General features: G+C 42.0%; 1 protein-coding gene across 2 annotated transcripts in view; it reads right to left on the bottom strand.

The window, feature by feature from the left end:
• The window catches only part of HECTD2 (HECT domain E3 ubiquitin protein ligase 2), a 96,711-nt gene that overhangs the window by 59,606 nt on the left and 15,166 nt on the right, over positions 1-21,939 (bottom strand). Inside the window, exons 2-4 of one of the 2 annotated variants that reach the window (XM_053308205.1) lie at positions 17,607-17,837; positions 15,816-15,954; positions 12,136-12,238 (exon numbers count right to left, since the gene is read on the bottom strand). In XM_053308205.1, the coding sequence (XP_053164180.1) occupies positions 12,136-12,238; positions 15,816-15,880 (168 nt within the window). In that variant the 5' untranslated portion in view covers positions 15,881-15,954; positions 17,607-17,837. The remainder of the gene's footprint in view (positions 1-12,135; positions 12,239-15,815; positions 15,955-17,606; positions 17,838-21,939) is intronic. The other variant, XM_053308204.1, reaches the window with a different exon arrangement.

The following is a 21,939-nucleotide window of genomic DNA, read 5'->3' as shown; positions in this document are numbered from 1 at the left end:
ACACCCAAATCTATTTCTCCATGTCAACATCATTAGGTGAAAGCATAACCTCCCTAAATGGCTGCCTGGAGGTAGTGATAGGCTGGATGAGGGATAACAAACTGAGACTGAATCCAATTAAGACAGAGGTACTTATTGTGTGGGGTCGGAACTCAAGATAAAATTTTGATTTGCCGGTTCTGGATGGGGTCACACGTCCACAGAAGGCACAGGTACGCAGCCTGAGAGTGCTTCTGGGTCCAAACCTCTCAGGTTGAGACAGTGGCCAGAAGTGCTTTCTATCAGTTTTGGCTGATATGCCTGCTGAGTCCATTTCTTGAAATAAATGACCTCAGAACAGTGGTACATATGGTGGCAACCTCCAGACTTGAGTACTGCAATGCCTGCTATATGAGGCTGCCTTTGAAAGTAGTCCAGAAACTGCAGTAGGTACAGAATGCAGCCACCAGGTTGATCTCCGGTCATCTCAGGGAGATCATATTACTCCTATAATAAAAGGACTACACTGGCTACCAATAGGTTTTTGGGCAAAACTAGAGTGCTGGACTAGGACTGGGGAGACCTGAGTTCAAATCCCCATTCAGCCTTGATACTTGCTGGGTGACTCTGTGCAAGCCACTTCTCTCTCAGCCTAACCTACTTCACAGGGTTGTTGTGAGGAGAAACCTAAGTATGTAGTACACCGCTCTGGGCTCCTTGGAGGAAGAGCAGGATAGAAAATACAAAATAATAATAATAATAATAATAATAATAATAATAAAGCAGATGAAACCGTGGACCACCCAATCAGCTGTTTTTTCTATTTCTTTTTCTATTTCTTTTTCTTTCTTTTCTATTTCTTCTATTCTGCTATCGCCTGTTATTGCTATGTCGATTATTTTGACTTGTTTTTCTTTCTTCTCGACTACAGTGATATCTGGTGTATTGTGTGGCAGATGTTTGTCTGTTTGTAGTCGGAAGTCCCATAATATTTTTACATCTTCATTTTCTTCAACTTTTTCCATTTGATGGTCCCACCAATTCTTGGCTACAGGTAGCTTGTATTTTTTGCAGATGTTCCAGTGTATCATCCCTGCTACCTTGTCATGCCTTTCTTTGTAGTCAGTCTGTGCGATCTTTTTACAATAGCTGATTAGGTGGTCCATGGTTTCATCTGCTTCTTTACAAAGGCGGCACTTGCTGTTTGTGGTGGATTTTTCGACTTTTGCTCTTATTGCATTTGTTCTTAGTGCCTGTTCTTGTGCAGCCAGTATTAAACCCTCTGTTTCTTTCTTCAACTTGCCATTCTTAAGCCATTGCCAGGTCTTGGTGATGTCTGATTTTCCACTTATATTGTGTAAATATTGACCATGCAGGGGCTTATTTTTCCAGTTTTCTGCTCGGTTCTTGACTTGTTCTTTCTTGTAGGCCTGCTTTGTTTCATTGGTGTTGAATAGTTTCTCATTATTGACCATTTGAAGTGAATCTTCTTCACAGTCCTTGTTATATTCTGCAAGGCCTCTTCTCTTCTCCTCCTCTACTGTTTGATGGACTTGCAGCATTCCTCTTCCACCTGAGCTGTGAGGGAGGTATAGCCTATCGACATCACTGCCGGGGTGCAGAGCATGATTGATGGTCATGATTTTCCTCGTCTTACGATCAAGCGTCTCTAGCTCTGCCTGGGTCCAGTCTATTATTCCTGCAGTGTATCTGATAACAGGTATAGCCCAGGTGTTTATGGCTTGTATGGTGTTCCCGTCATTGAGTTTGGACTTGAGGATTTTTCTAACTCTCCTGATGTATTCACTTCCAATTTTTCTTTTAACTTCAGTGTGTGCGATGTTATCAGCCTGGAGAATGCCCAAGTATTTGTAATGTTCTTTCTCTTCCAGGTTCTTGATCTTGCTTCCATTGGGCAGTTCTATTCCTTCTGTTTTTCTTATTTTCCCTCTGTTCATTATTAATGCAGCACACTTGTCTAGTCCAAACTCCATTGGTACATCGCTACTGAATATACGGACAGTGTTTAGCAGTGATTCGATTTCTGACTGGGACTTTCCATACAACTTCAGATCGTCCATGTACAGCAGATGGTTGATTTTACTTGATGTTTTAGATGTTTGGTATCCGAGGCCTGTTTTGTTTAGTATTTGTGAAAGTGGGGTCATGGTGATTACAAACAACAGAGGGCATAGTGAGTCCCCTTGTAAAATGCCTCTTCTAATGCTAACCTGTCCAAGTGTCTCGCCATTGATTGTTAACTGTGTACTCTACATGCTCATTGCTTTTTTTATAAATATCTGAATGTTTTTGCTGACACCAGTTGTTTCTAAACATTTTAGTATCCATGTGTGAGGCAATGAATCAAAGGCTTTCTTGCAGTCAATCCATGCAACACTTAGATTGGTTTTTCTTCTCTTGCAATTTTCTAAAATCATTTTGTCAATCAGCAGCTGGTCTTTTGTGCCTCTGGTGTTCGGGCAATTTCCTTTCTGTTCAACTGGAAGCTGTTTGTTAGTTAATAAGTGTTGCATGACTTCATCTGCTATTATTCCAGTTAATAATTTTAACATGGTTGGCAGACAGGTTATCGGTCTATAATTACTTGGAACTGCACCTTTTGCTGGGTCTTTCATGATGAGATGAGTTTTCCCAGTTGTTAGCCATTGTTCAATATCACCTCCTTGCAAAATGTGATTGAACTGTTTTGATAGTTGTTTATGAAGGCTTGTTAGGTGTTTAAGCCAAAAGCCATGCAGTTCATTGTCGTCTGGAGCAGTTCAATTTTTAATTTTCTTTGCTCTTTCACTTATTAATTCTGGTGTTATTATTAGATCTTGCATTTGTTGGTTACATTTTTTCACCTCTTTCATCCAGCCTGCTTTTTTATTATAATCTATTGGATTGTCCCATAATTTCTGCCAGAATTGCACTGTTTCTTCTTTATTTGATGTTTCTATGTTTCTTGCAGTTTCTCCTTCTATGCTTTGGTAGAAACGTCTCTGATTCGACTGGAATTGGAAATTCTGCCTGTGTTGTGTAGTTCTGGCTTCATATCTGCTAATCTTCTTTGACACTGCTGTTATTTGCTGCTTTATTATTTCCAGGACTTCTGTAATTTTCCTTGAATCTAGGTGGTATTTTTGGATCAGATACTGTTTGGTGTTTTCATTCTTCAGCTTCTTGTCTTTCATATCTTTCAATTTACTAGCATCTGATCTAAGCCTGGAGATTTTATTTTCTAATCTAATCTTCCATTTAGGTGATGTACTACTTTCTTTTTTGACAGGTCCATTTATCTTATATCCGAGCTCTTGTGTTGTTATTGTTGCTGCACTGTACATTAGTTGGTTTGTTTCTTGCAAATTCTTGGTTATTTCTGCAAGTGCAGCACTGACATCTTTTAATACCTGAGCAAGTTGTTTTTTGGCAACTGTTTTTAGAGCTGGAAGTCGAACCCTGGTGGTTGTTTGGTTCATGTGCTCAGTTATTTTTTGCTTTAGTTCTTGTTGCTTTTCTGTTAAACAGCATTTGGGTTTTTGAGGTGAAGGCAAAGGGGAGGTTGCCTGGTTTTGATTTTGAAACAGTTCAGCAACAGTGGCATCCTCTATTTCCAACACCTCCTCCACCTGCGCCTGAGCAACTGCTTCAGTTGGTGGTAATTCTTCTTCCATATCTTGAGCCTGTGTTGCTCTTTGCAGTTCTTCCAGCTCAACTCCTGTCAATACTTTATTTCTTCTTATGAATCTTCTCTGGTCTGCCAACCTTTGTTCTGTTATTTCTGTATCTGGATGCTTCTCTTTCCAAATTTGGTACATTCTTTTTAAATAACCTCTTCTAGTTGGACTAGACTTGTAATAGCAGATCATTATTTCCTTGTTGGCATTTTTCGTATTTTTTTTCGGTTAAGCGACGTTTCTTCCAGTAACTTTGCTGTCTTCAGCCCTGGTTTCTCAACTGAAGATCCTGAGTCCTGTTGCCCACTTGCCACCAGATGTCCAGGGACTCCAGCACCTGGCGTGGTCCTTGTTGACCCGGGTGACAACCAATCCGGTATAGATTTATTAAAGTTACATCTCACCATATTGTTGATGGGATAGGCACTCTTTGTCTGGCTCCTCTGGTGAGACCTGTCCAGTATGGTTGGACCTCTGGCATAGCTCTCACCTTCCTCAGAGCACGCAAGCCCTACAACCACGCCAAGGTAGTACCTCACTGGGGGATTATTATTGTTATTATTATTTGGGTGGTAGCCTTCACCCATTAGGCACTACCACCTCACCACACTCTTCCACCCCAGGACCCACTTTATGCCCCAAATCTGCCTCAAAGACACTAAACCTTCAACAATTCACCAAAAATCAGCCCTTTGTCCAATTCCTCTGCAATTTGGGTGGTAGCCTCCACCCATTAGGCACTTAACTTAAACTGAGTAGTACCTCACTGCCTTGTGGGTGGGAGTGGGGTGTAGTTGGCACATGACAGTTGACAATTGGCACTGTCTAAAAGACAGTCAAAATGAATAGAAGAAATGAAGGTGTGTCATGAATCCTCATAAGGATTCATTGAGTGAAAGTTATTATACACCAAAGAATCCGAACACTTAAAAAATAGTGACCACACATTTTGCTCCATAACTCCACTTCTATAGTGGCTGGAGCTTAGCTTTTTTAAAAAATGAAAGCTGGGAATCTGGCGAAATTAATAGGAGAGATCCAAAACCCGAATCGATTCAAATTGACCGCGATTCGGATCTGAATCGAATTTGGGGTGATTCGGGTGGGTCAGATTCAGATCCAAATCAAATCAGGGCTGTTTTGATTCGGTTACAAATCAAAACACAGAAAATCTGAATTGCACACCCCTAGTAGCTATTGTAACACCCTTTTTAATATGCCTCTCCTGGAGTTAGCCTCTGCCACAGAGCAAAGATTTATGGTGTAATGTTTGACGAATGGCAATTCTGTGCACCATGTAACTGCCTTACAGATGTCTGTAAAAGATATGCCAAATAAGTGGGCAGCTGAAGAAACATAGGCACGTGTGGAGTGGACCTTCATAGCTTTTGGAGAGTTGACTTTTTGTGATTTATTGGCCAGCAGTATAATCAGTTCCACTAGCCAGTGGGGCATATGTTGTCTAGAGATGCAGGAACCTTTGGCTGAGCTCTTGTGAGTGATAAAAAGGCATTTGGTGGACCTGAAATTCTTTGTATGATCCAGGCAATAAAGTAGAGCTCTACATCCAAAGAATGCATAGCTTTTTCCAATGGAGTATATGGGTTCCTGAAGAACGTTAGTAGCACAATGTCCTGGTTAAGATGGAAATCCAATACCACTTTGGGTAGGAAGTCGTGGTCCATATGCATCAGTACTTTGGGTAGATCCGGGTAAACGGCGATTCTATATGTAGAGCTGTTAGTTCACTGACTTTTAGTTGTTGTGATGGCTATAAGGAAAGCAGTTTTTAAGGTTACTAGTTTAGTAGTGGTAATCCTCATACGTTCAAACGGGGCTTTGAGTTAATGCAGAAAGGACTAAAGAGATACTACACTGTGCGACTGGCGTACATACCGGAGAGTATAAATTCATCAGGCCTTTCAGGAATGGTTTGCTATCAGGGTGTGAGAAGAGCATCTTGCCATCCCATCCAAGGTGTCTTGCTGATAGGGCAGCAAGGTGTACCCTCAATGAGACATTTGCCAAACCATTTGACTTTAAGGTTGTCAAATAGAGAATAACAACAAATATTTATAAGCCGCTTTTCAACAAAAGTTTTCAAAGCGGTTTAGATAGACAGATAGACAGACAGACAGATAGACAGGATGGATCCATGTCCCCAAAGGGATCACAATCTAAAAAGAAACACGATAGACACCAGCAAGGCCCATCTTTAGGGCAGGGCAAATGATGCAACTGCCCTGGGCCCCGCACTTGGACAGGCCCTGCAGTGGCCGAATGAGCAGTGAGCAGCCTGCCTCTCTGCTTGCTCGGCGCTCCTGTCGCGGCAGGGGGAGGGAAGGCCAGGGTAAGCATTCATTCATGGTGGAGTAGCCCAAGATGCTCCCCTGTCTGGCCCAAGCAGGCATTGCACCTGCATCATGCAGGAGATATAAAGGCACATAAGAGTGGTGGAGGGAAGGCAGGAAGCAGCAGTGGCGCACACTGGCCAAGCGAGTGGCCTGCCTCTCCACTCGGCAGTGGTGAGAGCCTGCCCTCAACCATCTTGTGAGGTGAGGTGATTCAAGACTCGAGCCTGCTCACTGGAGTATTCCCTTCTTCCCTCCAAGCCCCGCCAAGCCTGCCACTCTGTGAGGGCCTCCTCCAGCCAGCCAGGCTGGCCTCGGACTCTCTGCCTCTTCCACTGCTGCCATAGAGCCCAGCATGACAAGCAGCCCCAATGAGAAGAAAAAGGTAGGAGGGAAATCAATGTTCTTTAATGCTACTCTCCCTCCTTGCCTCTTGCTTGACTGGCGTGGCAGCGGAGGCGGCCTGGGAGCCCTTTTGCCACTGGTCTCCCGGTCCTTTGTTGTGGGTTGGTGGTTGCAGGGGGAAGACAGCTACCCCATGCCCACCCCCCACCTCATTTCAATTTGTGAGTTCCTGCTACAGAGGTCAGGACAAGATTTTCAGGGAGGGAGGAGAGAAGGCAGGCGGAGGGTGTGTGGGGATGTGGAAGAAGAGCTGCCTACGCTGCCTCCTCCTGCTTGCCCCTTCACCCCACACCCCTCCATTCATCTTTTTCTACCTAATTCATCTACCTAAAAATCCCATCTGGCTAAGGGGGGCTGAAATCCCCTCTTTATTCCTGCATCCAGTTGCCTCCTCTGCTCCCCTCCCCACATAACAACGACTGCTTCCTTGTTTTGAGATTTCTCAGTCTATACTCAGTTTTACTTGACTGTGTTTCAAGAATATGCTTTTTTGTTTTGGGAAGGGAGGGGAGGCAGGCTGCCCTCCTCAGTCTGGTGTCCTCCATGTCATTTCTTACAACCCTTTGCAATTTCCTACTACTAATGCCCCCCCTTACCTGGCAATGCCCTCCTAATTTTCTCCCCATGTATCTCCTCCCCCCATTTCTTTATTTTTCATCCTTTCCTTCCCACCCGTGTAATCATCATCTTCATCAATATCTTGGTATCTTCCTTTCTTCACTCCTTCTCCCTTCTCCATCCTCCTGTATCTCAAGAGAGTGTTTCACTCTTTCCTTTCTCCTCACAACTGTCCACGTCACTGTTTTGTTGGAGGGGGTTGAAGGGGTGAGTGGTGAGAGCCTGAGAAACAAAATTGGGTTGAACGTGGAAGGTGCTCTTGACTCATGAATCATGTAACTTTCTCTCTACAAGATAATTTAATCCTGAACTCCTGACTTTAGTGTGGAGTCCCAGTGTTTGGGAATTGTTGATTCTCTGCTAACTTGTAGATTGATGCTGAATTTAAAACCTGGCACTGCTGATCTGAAATGAGTAGGACAGAATCGTGGTTGGCATAACATGATGGGAAATGGGAGGATGCTGGATGTCGGCAAAGTAGTCACTGTGCTGTCATAAATTAGTTTGGTTTGGTTTTTGTCCTGAGTCAGGCCTGCTGTGTGTATTATGCTTTTAGGGTGTATCTATAAAATGAATGTGTACACCCAAAAATGAACACACATAAACTTGACAAGTGTGCATTGTGCAGGGATACACACTAAGAAACCTGAATTGGATCCACACCACATCCATGATACACATCAAAGTGTAATTTATTTTAAAAATCAGTTTTACATATGAAATGAGGTATATTAGATAGAAATGTTAAGGAGGCCCTGCACATACTGATTCACCCCCAGCCCTACCCCTCCTCCCAGGGACAGCCCTGACACCAGCAACAGTCACTGGAGATACTGTGCTTGGGGTGGATAAGGCCAGTTCCTCGATCCCTGCTAAATAAAGAGAATCACCACATTAAAAAGATTCTTCTTTGCCAAGTTAGCAGGGGAATTAGAGAAGAACCTCTTTTATGCTAGCCTCTCTGGGGTTGAAACCTCTCGCTTTAGCATAAGACAAAGCACAGCCATTTCCCCAAGTAATTCCGTCTTGTGGAGGGTTTGCGTTGGTGAAGTAGAATCTTTCCTAGAAGTCTATTAGCCATGCCATCAGGCACAGTGTGAGCATGTCTGGATACAACACTTGGACATTGTCTTGAGTAAGAAGATCTGCTTCCTGTGGCAATTGGTGGTACCGGTTTCTGGACAGTTTGAGTACCTGTGGAAACCATAGTTGTCTTGGCCACCATGGTGTCACCAGAATGCACGCCACCTGTGTAGTCAGTAGTAGAGCTACTACACACCCTATCAAGAGTTGTGGGGTAAACACGTAAGGCATCTCCTTCAACCATTCCTTCTGAAAAGTATCACCTAACAGTGGATCGTGTCCCGCTCTGGAACAGAAGCGGTTGCATTTCGTATTCCTTGATGTTGTGAATAGATCTATGGTCAGATACATCCAGGCTTTGAAGAGTGGAGTGATGTAGTCCGCCTTTAGCTCCCACTTGTGTTGTTGCTGTTGAGCAAAGTGCCACGCCCTTGATCTCAGATAGCGAGGAGGGAGGGGAAGCTGACAGCCTTTCAGCCGATGCAGGGGTGCTTGAGGGGCAGAGCCCAGCTGTCAGTTCCCAAGAGACGGCTGAGGAAGGTCTGGCTGATGTTTCAGAGCAGGCACAGCAGTCTGAGGCAGCAGAGACAGTGATGGACAGACTAGAAGATGAGCTCGGCAGGCAACCCCCACTGACTCCACAACAACGGCGTGTCACAAGGCAGAGAGCACAGCTGGAAACTATCAGGAGGAGTAAACGCCTCTTGCAGAGGGCTGAGGCCAGCTGAGAGTTATCAGCTTGAACTATAAAGCACGTCAGCAGCTTTCTGTTAGCTGCTGGAAGACAACATTTGTCAACCCTCATGTCGACAGCTTTCAGCCCAAGCCTGATATAAAGAACTATTCTGAGCCGTGTTTCGTTTCTGCAGCCCAGTTTGTATTGTGGACTATCTCCCTGGACTTCCCTTCTGGGTGGCCAGATTGCTGACACAAAGGAGCAGTTTAGGCTGTCTGTGAAGACATTGTCCAGACCCTTTATGTGAATTGCTAAGGGGTAAAGCAGATGTCAGATGCACCAATGCCAAAGTTGCAGGCTGAGGGCACAGAAGGATTGTGATACTGTTCCTCTCTGTCTATTGTAAAGCAGTAGTATTGTCCAGTTGAATTTGTACTAGCTGGTCCCTAAGAAGTGGTAGGAAGGCCTTCATCCCTTGGAACACAGCAAGGAGTTCCAAGAAATTGATGTGGAATTGTTTTTGCTTAAAGTTCCATTTGCCTTGTATCTGACTGTTGAAGTGAGTGCCCCAGCCTATCAGAGACACATCCATCATGATCCAAATAGTAGGACTCATTAATTGAAAAGGGACGCCTCCCAAGAGATTTCCTTTGCTTGTCCACCATCTTAAAGAGTGTAATATCTAGGCAAGGATTTCAAGGCGTTTATGTTGGTTGATCCCCCCCCCTCCTGTGTTTGTGTTTCCGTGGTCGTCTTCTTTGGCTTAGGGTCAGGGATCACTGTCTGAGTAGTTGAAGACACCAATTTATTCACAAGAGGTGGAGTAACAGTTTGGGTCAACAATCATTTGCTATGCGTAGCAGGCTTGTAGTGAGAGATGGTGGTGTCCCCACTTGCCAAGGTGTGAACCAGTATTACCTGTGTGAGAGACGATGTCAAAGGTTAGTAAGGCTTTGGTTGTGTAGGCTTCCATGGCCCGTGTTCCTGATAGTCATAGGGAAAACCCGGAGAGGACAAGCCCATACTCACACCAGCCAGAATTGTAGGAGCCGTGGTGCAGTGAGAAAAGCCACAAGCATGCCATGAAGTAGTGGCCAGATGTGATAGGGCATAACACACCAATGGTTGAGTGGTAGTGGGTTGCTCTATGGCTGGAACTGGTGTGAGGGCTGTGGTATCCTCTGGGTCTTCCACAGGATGCTCGGCGCTCTGGGTAAGAAGTCCTTGAAAGTAGTTGTAGAAGGAATATTTGCACTGGAATCCAATATGGAGAGTACGGTCTGGGCAGTAGATGGGTCCAAATTAGCATCACCATTGTCTTCGCCTTCCTTGACTTTAAAAATAGGAGCAGGTGGCCGATATTGAGGTGTAACTTGACTTGACACCAACAACATTGGAGTGTTTAGCATTGACAGAGGGAATGGAATTGTCATTGATGGCATTTTCAATGTCAACAATTCCCTTTGATGTCGATCCATAGGTGTCGAAGGCACTGAAGAATGGACTGGTGTGGGAGCCAGTGATATCAACCTCTGTCTCGATGTCGAGACAATAGGTGTTGAGGGGCGTTCGATGTTGAGAGGTTCCCTCGGAGCTGGGGTTTCTGGTTGGTTGATATTGATGGTCTGTAGATCAAAAGGAGGTGGTGTTCAATCCTCTGTCAAATTGATGGTCTTTGGTTTCTTATTCTTGGGTGCTGAAGGGGCGTCCTCTGCAGATGGTCGTTTTCCTTTCGACTTCCGAGTGCCCGGCAGAAGTTAAGCGATTTGGGGCTTTTGAATGCCTACAATGCTGAACTGGATGTTGAGAGTTTTGACTACTTTGTTGAGGCAGCCCTCAGAGTCGATGCCAACATCAACTTTGATGTTCAAGGGAGTGGCTCTCCCAGTGCCGATGGGCTCAAAACATCGTTGTAAATCGCAGCACGAAGCTTCAGAGCCTGATTTTTTTCTCGTCTGTTCTGAGAAAGACAGGCAGATCTTGCAAGTCAAGACATTGTGCCCTTCACCTAGGCAAATCAGGCACAGGACATGGAGGTCTTTTGAGGGTAGTTTTGCTCTGCAGCCCTCACACCTCTTGTAAGTCTTTTTGTCATATTTCAAAGCCATTGTCCATAAATGTTGTCAGGTCCATTCTGTCATCAATAAACAAAGATAAAAGCTTTAAAAAAAAAGATTGTGAACTCACTAAGAACCTATCCGGAGGAGCAACAGCACAAGGTCTGATCAAAACGGTGGTCGGAAAAGAATGGAAGAACATGGCGTCCAGCCCGCCTTAAATGGTACAACACTGGACCTGTGGAGGTGGGGCACGGATGCCTCGAGGAGTTGCGGTATTTCAACTGCAGGGATCCTGTGCAGGTGCAGTACCCATTCTTATGAATCTCAATGGATCACTATCCAGATTAAATAAATAAATTATGGCCTCTTTAATAAGTCTTGAAATAAGACTGGTAATCTGACCACAAGTTCTAACTACTTTGCTGCCTTTCTACACCTTATTCAGAAATGCAATAAGTTAGCCAAAATATTGCATGTATGTTATTTATGCTTCCCCGTATTAAGTATGTTTAACTAAATAACACATGTTATTGCCTATGAGACGGTTCTTGTAAGACTGCCTTGATCGCTCTCTCTCACTTTTCTGGAAGATCCTTGCTCAGATAAACCAAAGGGAACCAGAACTCAGGATAGGGGCATATGCATATCACTCCTTTAAAAGGTTCTGTCCATGTCTTGTGCTAGTTTTATATGTCCTGAGATTCCAATAGTAATGCCCTGGTGGTGGCAGTCCCTATCAGATTAAGACTTTGAGCAGACTTAATACTTACAGTATGATGAGCATTAATAGTGGTTCACAGGATTAAAAATGCAGCAAAACCACCACAGCACTGACCACCTGTAAAAGGGGAGGGGAGGGGAGGGGAGTGACTAGATTTAATTCTTTACCTACCAAACAGATGATTAATGCTATCAGAGCTGACAGTGACAGCGCCAATCTTCTGCCTGCTAGTGTAGGTGCACGGCTGTTTTTTCCACCCTCATGTATATACAGCATACGTATGCATGCTCTTTCCATGTATAAATCACTCTTGCCAGATTGGGGTGCTTGTAGAGTTTCATCCAATTTACAGATTTGGGAAATGCAATAACATATACACAATTCTTGTGATGATGGCTTTACATAACCAATTTCACACACCAAGACAAAAAGCTAATTTCAGAATATTTTTAAGTAGTATGCAGTGTTTCTTTTATTTACCCGATTCCTATTTTGATTGCTAGTTATAAACATGTATTTGTACTACCAGTAGTTACTTTTTAAATGAATTAGATTTTTTTCTTACCTTAAATGAAGTATTAACTCCTGAAAAAGAATCAAATGTTGCTGAATAAAATTCATACACTGTTTTCCAGTCACCTGATAACTTCGCTGTGTCTATGTCCTCTCTAAACAGAAAACATAAAAATAAAACCAATTACACAGCTAACAGAACATTTTATACATCTAGAACTGTAAATCATAACCTCACCATACTCATATTGAATTTTTTTTCATAGATTTTAAAAATCTAAATTATGTTCAGTTAGGTACAATTATATTTATGTAAAAATAATACTCATGAACACAGTATTCAAAATCAAATATTTTAAATCTCATTTCCGTGTACCATTATTACGATTTATATAGCACAATGATGAGGCATGGTGCTTTGCAAAGTAAGAGAGGATAGGTTCTCTGCCCCTAGGGACTTAAAATCTATAACACCACAGGGTAGATAACAAACAAAAGGAAAACAAATGGAGGCAGGGATGAACAGGGAAAGAGTAGGAATTTATTTCAATTACAAGGCATTAAAAAATGGAGCACTGGGGCTGAGATCCAAAAAACAGGGGCGGTGTTAGGCATGGACCTGGGGGCCTAGGTCTGTGTGCCCACTCTATTACGGGGCCCCATGATGTTTACTAAGGCAAAAGAGGGCACCTGTTATATTTCCAGAATGGCTTGGCCTAGAGTTCTGAAATTTGGAACAGGTGTAGGACAGGTTATCAGGATTCTGTGTAATGGTTTTGAATAGGATTGGTCAGTCCGTTGATTTTTAATGATTTTTTGAGTTTAAAAAACACTTTTAAAGAGTCCTATAAATCATGGCATAAAATTACAAAAAATTCTAGAACTGAATCTCCCCCGCCCCTGGCCAGACCCATCATTCCACTCCCATGTGAAGGATTTTTCTCCCCACCTTAATTTTTTTTAAAATGCAACATCCCCCCCCGCCCCACCACTTTGCCCAACCAACTACATTTCCAGAATGGCTGGGCTTAGAGTTCTGAAACTGGGACATACATGAAGCCCAAGATGGCAGGACTTTTATTTTTATTTTAAGGAAATCGGTAAATCCTGTGATTTTTAATGAATTTTTCGCTGCTTCAATAAAGCTGCCAGAAAGAGTTATATCTAACCATAGAGCACACCTAGTGAACTGCTAAATCTGAATAAATAACTTTAAAAAAATAAATAAATGCACTATGCTCAAGTTGGTTTGTGATCCAAAAAGTATGAATGAGAACTGTATAACAAGGGCGTATGTTGTGGTTTTAATTTTTTTTCTCCTTACAAATGCATTATAAGTCCAAGTCGGTTTTATGTTTGAACTTGGGAGCAAGGGACACATGTTGTATCCCAGTTAATTTGTGCATGGTCAAGAAGCTGTGTGAATTCATAGGGACTTGCAGAGTCCCCCCTGCACCCCCTTTTTCTGGCAAATGCATTCTGGCCCAGATCTGTAAGGTGAATGGTCAAGAATATGTATTTTCTTGACCATTTCTTGACCTTGGCATTTTCATCCCCCCTTTGGGGCTTGTGTAGTCGTCGTGGTGGTCTTTTCTGCAAAATGCACTCTGGCCCGGACCTGTGGGTCTGTTGTGAAATGCATATATACAGAGAGCATACTTATTTTGTGTTGCTCTGTGTGTGTGTGGGGGGGGTGGTATGCTCAATAGGTCCAGGGCCCAAAATTACCTAGTTGCACTTCTGCAAAGATCTGCACAACTAATTTCACATTCTGAAGAACAGCTTTGTGTTTTGCAAACAGAACCTCTCTATGTGACACAGGGGTTTTTTTAACAGAGGAGTTTCATAAGCAATTTTAGATTCAACAAGATGGCTTGTTGTTCAGGCCAAAGCTTCCCACTACTTTCTCAATCTCTTGAGTTCATCTAAACTAGCTCTTTGGATCCTGGCCAGGACAATCTTCAGATAAATAGTTATACCAAATTCATCAGCTCTAAGCAGAGATCCATTTCTTCCCCTCCTACAAATGCAGATATATGAACAAGATCTCCACAGGACAGCATGGAACTTGCAGCACCCAGCAGTAAGTTCCATCTGGTGTGTCATCCACACCTTCCATCCAGAAGCCCTGCTTCTTCACAGTGTCTGTGTGCAAGGGGGAAATGGATCATGTCCTTTGACTTAAAATAAGCCAAATCTGGCAACAGGCGAACCCACGTAGATGTTATTACCAAGGCTGTGCATGGGCCAAATTATTGGCCCAATCTCAACAACAGTCCATGCCATTATTGCATCATGAATGATGCAAAGGATGGTCAAGATTGCATCAAGCTGATAATCAGTAATGGCTCCATGTATCAAAATGGGGGTGGGGGCGCTTACCTTTTAATGAAGACCTGGCTTCTCTGAATAAAATGGCTGCCTTCTGGGCAGCTGCAGCTTTTCAAATCCCTAACTTCTTTTTCCTGGCATTGCCCTACAATGCACTATAAAAGGAAGGAATATCCTTTTCTTGGACTTGTCCTTTTTATTTTATTTATTTATTTATTTGACATATTTATAATCTGCCCAAAATGTATATCTCTGGGTGGCTCACAACAAAATACAAATTAGAACAAAATAAAAAGGATAAAATCACAATAATTTAAAATGTAAACAATGCTAAAAACTATCAAAACAGTATCTAATTGAAAGCCTAGGTGAACAAATGTGTTTTGAGTGACTTGTAAAAAGTTGTCAGAGATGGCGAGGTTCTTATTTCAGCAGGGAGCGCATTCCAGAGCCTTGGGGCAGCAACAGAGAAGATTTTACTGGTGCATTACTGGGGGGAAATGGCACTGGCAATATTGAAGATGTTTTTCATCAGTATCATTGTCTTGTCTTGGATCTGAACATCAGGCTGATGCACAGCTCTATTATTTACACGGTACAAATTCACTTCCTAAAATTTACTACATTAAGATTAGGGCAGTAACAAAGGTGACCTATTTGTTTTGGATTGAAACTGGGAACTTCTACATTTGAAGCAAGTGCTCTGCCACAATGCTGCAGTCCCTCCTCCCCTGCAGCTCTACCACTGAGCTAAAGCCCCTCCCACTAGGAGCTACTATTTCAGCACCATGCAGGCTCATGGCTGCTAAGGGAACAGAAATGCTACCACAAGCACTGATCTCATGGCCCATGCCTGTGCTGGGCATTCCTATCAAGTCAGCAGCTACATATCTGCTACCAGTAGCAGTCCCCATTCCTCCTCTTCCATCTCATAAAACCTTCTGGTAGGAGTGCCAGGTTATCCCTCCCACATGACAGCAGCACTTTGTGATGGAAACTGGTAGAACTCTAGCAAACTGATGCAGGAGCTGCCACTGCTCAATTGTCAAATAGCTAACTTTCACAGAAGAAGACTAAGTGGGTAACCCAGATGCAGCTGCTTTGTCTTAGTGTGTCATTGATGTGATTTTTGTATACACATGGACATATAACAAGGACACTTAGAACATGGTATATAATATATTGGATGAAGTGGTAGCAAAAGATCCCTCTGCATTTACATGTAATATTTTGGTTTTGAAGCAAAAAGAGGCCATAGCAACTTCTGCAAAAAATGGGTTATTAATCCCAAGGTCATAGACAAGCAGTAATTAGAGTAATTATATTAGTTACATTAAAAAGAATACACATCCATATATCTAATTTAGAAGTATGCACACGCAAAACAATAATGCTGCTTACCGGAGTTCTTTCAGAGTTTTTCTTTGGATGGGAAGAGAAGGTTCTGGAGGGACCGAAATTTTCATTTCTGCTGGAAGAAGATCTACAGAGTTGCGTTGTTTTTGCCGAACATCATGGCCAAGGGATGGAAGCTCCTTTGCTGATTCAAGGGTAAATGTTTTTTTTTACAAGTCATAAATTATAACTATGAACAGTCTCCTGCCCAAATCAATCCTATAGTAATTTTTAAACAGTGAGTCTAGAAAGTGTATCTAAGCATGCATACTTGGAAATACCACTGAAATAAATAGGACTTGCTTCCAAATAAACATGGTTAGGACGATGTTGTAATAAGAGCTTTTTGACTTTTTTAAAAAATAAGAGTCCATACTTTTATACTAGTTATGTATATTACCTATTACAAATCTATACATATGCACACATAATTTAATCATGGAATTTAAATGCATCAATAAATCAGGGTAAAACTGATTACAAGAATAAATTAGCTAACTAAAAAAACAGTCACAGGAAATGTTCTTGTAAAAACATCTAATAATTATTTACTGTATTGTGGGGATGGCCATCTGCTTAAGCCTGGTGGTTATTTGCTTTAGCACTGAGCTGTTCAAGAGTCAGTTCATTACAAGTGGTAATACAGGATCCAGGAGTATTACAGTAGTGGGTGCAACTAACAAACCAAAGGTAGCCCAAGGTACTGTGGTGCCTGAGGCAAAGTGCCAAATGCTGCTTTGCCCCATGCCCCTAGCTGGAGACAGGCCCTTTTCAGAATCAATGCTTGCAAGCTTTGAAAGTGTGTGAGGGAGCAGGGAGGAGGGAAAATTGCTAGCAGCCCCCTCTTTTCTCCTTGTGTTTCTTGCAAGCTTTGTAAACAGTGTGAGAAGAGATGTGCCTTGCAGAGTTTGTAAGGGTCAGATTGGCCACAAATTGCTGCTCCAATGGCAAGGGCATCTTGCCACTCTGCAGGAGCCCCAATCATCTGCTGCCTGAAGCAACTGCCTCACCATGCCTCACAAAAATGCCATCTCTACACCACACAAGAACAATTAATACAATTCAAAATTAGCACCAATTTGGTGTCACCAGACACTTCCATTTGTTTTGCCAAGGTGGATCAGAATTCTCCAGGTATCTACAGGATGAGGCAGCTCAGAATTGCAGGTTCACAGGGACAGGTAAAATCTTATGGGTCACATCTGAAGCACAAACAGCCTGTTGACTAACTGGTTTTATTATAGGCTGAATAATCAAATTGTGATGCAATCCAGCTAAAGAAATTCATGTGCAGACATACAATATTTCCCATCTCCCGTGCAAAGGGGTATAGGGGAAATCCCCCCAAAGCATGGACATAGTGAGCCTTCATTTTGTGCACCTGCATTGTGTACACACCACTTCAGTGAACAATGCTATCAGCTCTGACAATGCCAATGACAGATGAGAAAAGTAGAAAAAACAGTGCCCCCTTTCCCTCTTTCCCAATCCAATTAAGAGGTCTTCAGTGCTGATTGGCTGCAATGTGGGAAGACTATGTGTGCAGCAGCAAGTGTCAACTATTCTGTCTCAGTCCCAGTTTCTTGGATCAAGGCTAATGGCTTATAGAAATATGAAGTTCTGTGGTTCCAAATTATGCATATTTGACTTTCAAGGTAACATTAAATTGCTTTTTCCTTTGTATTATTGCCACATTACTTTGGAGACACACTACATTCAATACTTTTAAGATGCTTTATGGAAAGAATGCAGCTCCCAAGTTATAATTAATACAGGGTTAATTTGTTTAGTACTCACAATGTAACTTGCTGGATAAAGATGGGTTATATTTGATAAATTTGATAAAGAGCCAGCGTGGTGTAGTGGTTAGAGTGCTGAACTAGGACCAGGGAGACCCAAGTTCAAATCCTCATTCAGCCATGATACTAGCTGGGTGACTCTGGGCCAGTCACTTCTCTCTCAGCCTAACCTACTTCACAGGGTTGTTGTGAGGAGAAACCTAAGAATGTAGTACACCGCTCTAGGCTCCTTGGAAGAAGAGCGGGATAAAAAATGTAAAATAAATAAATAAAATAAAAATAAAAATAAAATAAATTGAACACAGGATACAGTAGCAGCTTAATGACATTACTAATTACATAAAACTTTTTCTCAAAGTATTATACATATATTTCACCTGAAGCGTATTTGTGACAGACCAGTGTCTGGTTAACTGAGAGTGCTGATTAAATTTAAATAATACAATTAATCTGCTGCAGGTAAGAAACTCATTAACATTCAAGGGGCAGGAAGGCAATGTAAAGGTATAGCTGTTTCTGGCTAGTCATCTTCCATTAGCACTTGATTAATAAACATGAGCTGGGTTTGGGTTTCATTACTCTCTCCTAGATGAAAAAAGGGACATTGTCATATTAATGTGCAACTTGGTCTCATAGAGCTCACAAATGCAAGTTTTAATGATTTCATTATGGTTTGTTCTTTGATGATAGGTATTAATTTTAAGTTGCTAAATTTATCTCCAGACTGCTTGTGCACATTTGTTTGTACTGTAATGGCCACTGGCTATTTAATAATTAAAAAAAAGAATGATTAAATTGATTGACACATGCAAGTTTCCATAACATTCAATCTTAGTTGTAACATTCAATTCAATCAATGGCTTTCAAACACTACTATAATGCTGCTAATGGAACTCAGAATGTGAAAGTGGCAAAGTAGTTACCAGTATAAGTAGCACCAACTTATACTGGAGAGCTGATGAAACCTTTGAAGGTTCCACAGTTATAGGAGGTGTCAGAGGTTGGCCAGCTGGGGCAGTGGCTGATGGTACAGGGCCTTTAGGGTGGCAGTCCACAGAACTCATTAGCTCCCACTCAGACCCTTGAAGGCTTTGAAAAGAGAGTGGGATGAGAAAAGGAGCTGCCAGGAGCCTTACCTCCTTACTCCATGGCTCTTTCAAAGTTTGCACTGGTCAGATTGGGTCTCCTCCTCCACTCACCTTTCAGGGAAAACTCCTGATTTGAGTTTTGCAGGCTTTGAAAGAAGTGAAAGCAGCTCTCACCACAACCCACAACCCTGAGAACTCCCAATCTGACATTTACAGACTTTGAAATGGACATGGGGTGAGAGAAGGTGCTTCCTGCAGCCTCCTTTCCTCCCCACATTACCCAGGAGAAGGGGGCCTTGGCACTCCTGAGGACCTTCTGAGATCTGGAACTAGCCCTGGCTCCATAAATCTCCAGGGGAGAATATAATTAAAAAAGTGTAAGAAAGTTTTCACTCATGATAGACTCACAATAATAAACAACATGTGTGAGCATCCTTATGCTTCTGAATATCAGTGTCACTAACATTATGCTTTATTTTCCTTTCTTGCATGAGCTTTTGACAATCAAGAAGAAAAGCAGTCATAATAAAACAAAGTATATTAATTTTTAAATGAAGTTTTAAATAGCATCAGTGACATCACAGCTTGCAACACACTTCAGAGTGTAATAACCATGAAAAATATTCATTGTAAAAATCATTAAAATCTTGCTTGAATTCCATTATGAAAAATATTCAGAACATTATGAGCTCAACAGTTAAGCTGATTCTTTTTCTTTGTTGTGTTTTTGGAATGTTGCTTGGTTACATTAAGTAAAAATCACTTAACCAACGGATGATGGGTGAGAGTGTAAATGAAAAGTCTGATCAACAAAACACTTCTGGTATGTGAAGGGAGCCTTTATTATGATTAAATTAAAAATGAATGGGTGTAAAACAGTGGCATTTCTTCCATGACTGATACAACAATTGAAAGGATGGTATTCTCCAAATCACCACACAACACAATGCAGTTCCTGTTCAGGATTCACACAAGATACTACTCTACACTTAGGCTGTTCCAAACCTACAGCAGCATGCTTTCAAATGGCCAAAAATATGAAACCTGAGTGATCACAGATACAGCCATAATTCCCGGCACTTTCCCCAGCTCTCTTTTCACATTTTATTGTTTGTTTATTGTTAAATTTGTATACCACCTTTCATTAAAACAATCCCAAGGCAGTTTGACAGGTTTACATTACATTAGTTGCACAAATGTGGACTATCCATACTGTGTGGGGACAGCAAGGACTACTCATAACTAGCACAGTTCATGAATCAACTAGATCTATCTATTATTCCATGTAGCAGCAACTTGGAAATTGGTATTTAGGTTTAAAACAATGATTGCTGTGTGAGCATAACACCCCATCTTGTGATACTGCACTAGCAGTGTTCCCTCTAAGGTGTGCACATGTGCTTGCGCTCACTCAATTTTTGATGTCTGCTCATTTAATTTTAGATTCCACTCAGGTTGAATCAGGGAGGCACCATTCTGAATGCACGTGCGCATATATTGCTTTGATTCTGCCACCCAGAACAAAAATAATTCCACACACAGATGAAAAAAATTTAGAGAGAACACTGTGCACTAGTATTCCGAGCACAGTCTAGACACTGCGCTAGTGCAAAATAGTGCATAGTGGTGCTATGTCAGTAATCACCATCACTAGGTGCATTATAGTAATATTGTGCAAACTGTTGCATGCATGGTATTGAATAGATGGATAAGCATCTATTCCACAGTATGTGGTGAAGGAGAGGAAGGAAGGAAAAGAAAGAAAGAATTGTCTATGCTGCATCTGAAAAGCATTTGGCTGTCCAAATGGACATATCTCTGCGCAATATTTGGTACTAACATTTTATAACAAGTTTGCTGATTGGCATATGCACTATGCTTTGCTGCCTAATATGCCAAGCTCAATATGCTGCTGTAGCCAAGTTGGCACCAACCACACTGCATGCTGTTTCAGCTAGCCATATCTATAGGAAGACGGGTTTGCCTGCCTGCAGGGAATGCAAAGTGTTCTACTTACGGTACTTCATTGCTGGTTTTTGCTTTGTGGCACAGTTTGTTATTATGCTATGTGTCCTAAGAAAAGAGGCGCAGCATGGTCCAGCAGGCAAAATGTTATGCTTGGATGTGCGGAGATAGAGTGGGGGCAGATTTCAAAAACTCCAGCTCAGAGTCATGAATTAACTAAGTATTCTTAAGAAAAGCTTCTATCTTGCCGTTCCTGATATCAAAAAGAGGAACAACAGTCACTAAATTCATAGGCACTTGCCTTTGACATAATCCTCTTGACCCCATTACTCAAAGTAACCTAAATAGATGTAGCTGAAATAAATGTATATTTCCCCCCAGTTTATCACTGCTTTCAATCTTCTCCTCTGCCTCCATTGCCTCTCCTCTGTTGAATCATATTGAAGCCCCTCAGGGCAAGGAACTATGCTGGCCATACACCACAACTGTTGTTATTATAGATATATAAGCCATAATAATAAATTAGCACTCTGAACGATGAAAGCACAGTTATCAATAAAATCTAAATAATATTTTTAACACAGAGTTCCAACATTTTGCTTATTCTTACCCTTTATTCATCCATTCTGATATTTAAATCAATGTTCTCTCCTCATGACTACTTCCAAATACTGTTTTAAAAGCACCCTTCAAAACATGCAAACTGTATTTATTCAAGTACTTTCTGCAATCCTACTTCTTCTATAGTGCCTATAGAAAAAAATCTGCCATTTGAGACCAACTAAGCAGGAGGCAAGCTATGATTACTGCTACTGATTAGCTTACTACATGTGCAAATTGCATACAGTTGAGTTTAACCGGGGCGTAACTATAATAGGGCAAGGGGAGACAGTTGTCTGGGGGCCCATTGCCTTGGGGGGCCCCCCAGAGGCAAGTCACGTGACTGACTCCCCCAGCCGCACACCCACCTGGGCTTCCTTCAGTTGTATTTATCCTACGAAACTGATGTGGGTGTTAAGACCTGGACAGCATGTCTTTCTCTAGTACCATTAAATGACTTGCACCGTCCATCACAATTTACAAAACCTTTTAAAAATAATTTAGGATGATGTTCTATTGTGGCACATGATGTTCTATTGTGGTTACATATATATATTTACTATGCTTATTCAGCCTCATTTAAGATTTCCTTACTTCATGAGCTGAGCTTCAGTGAGGGGGGGCCACATTTTAAAATCTTGTCTATGGGCCCACTCCAACCTTGCTACGCCCCTGAGT

This window comes from Hemicordylus capensis, chromosome 3, assembly GCF_027244095.1.
Source record: "Hemicordylus capensis ecotype Gifberg chromosome 3, rHemCap1.1.pri, whole genome shotgun sequence".
Lineage (NCBI taxonomy): Eukaryota > Metazoa > Chordata > Lepidosauria > Squamata > Cordylidae > Hemicordylus > Hemicordylus capensis.
Note: the sequence above shows the minus strand (reverse complement) of the source record. Positions and strands in the feature narration are given on the sequence as shown.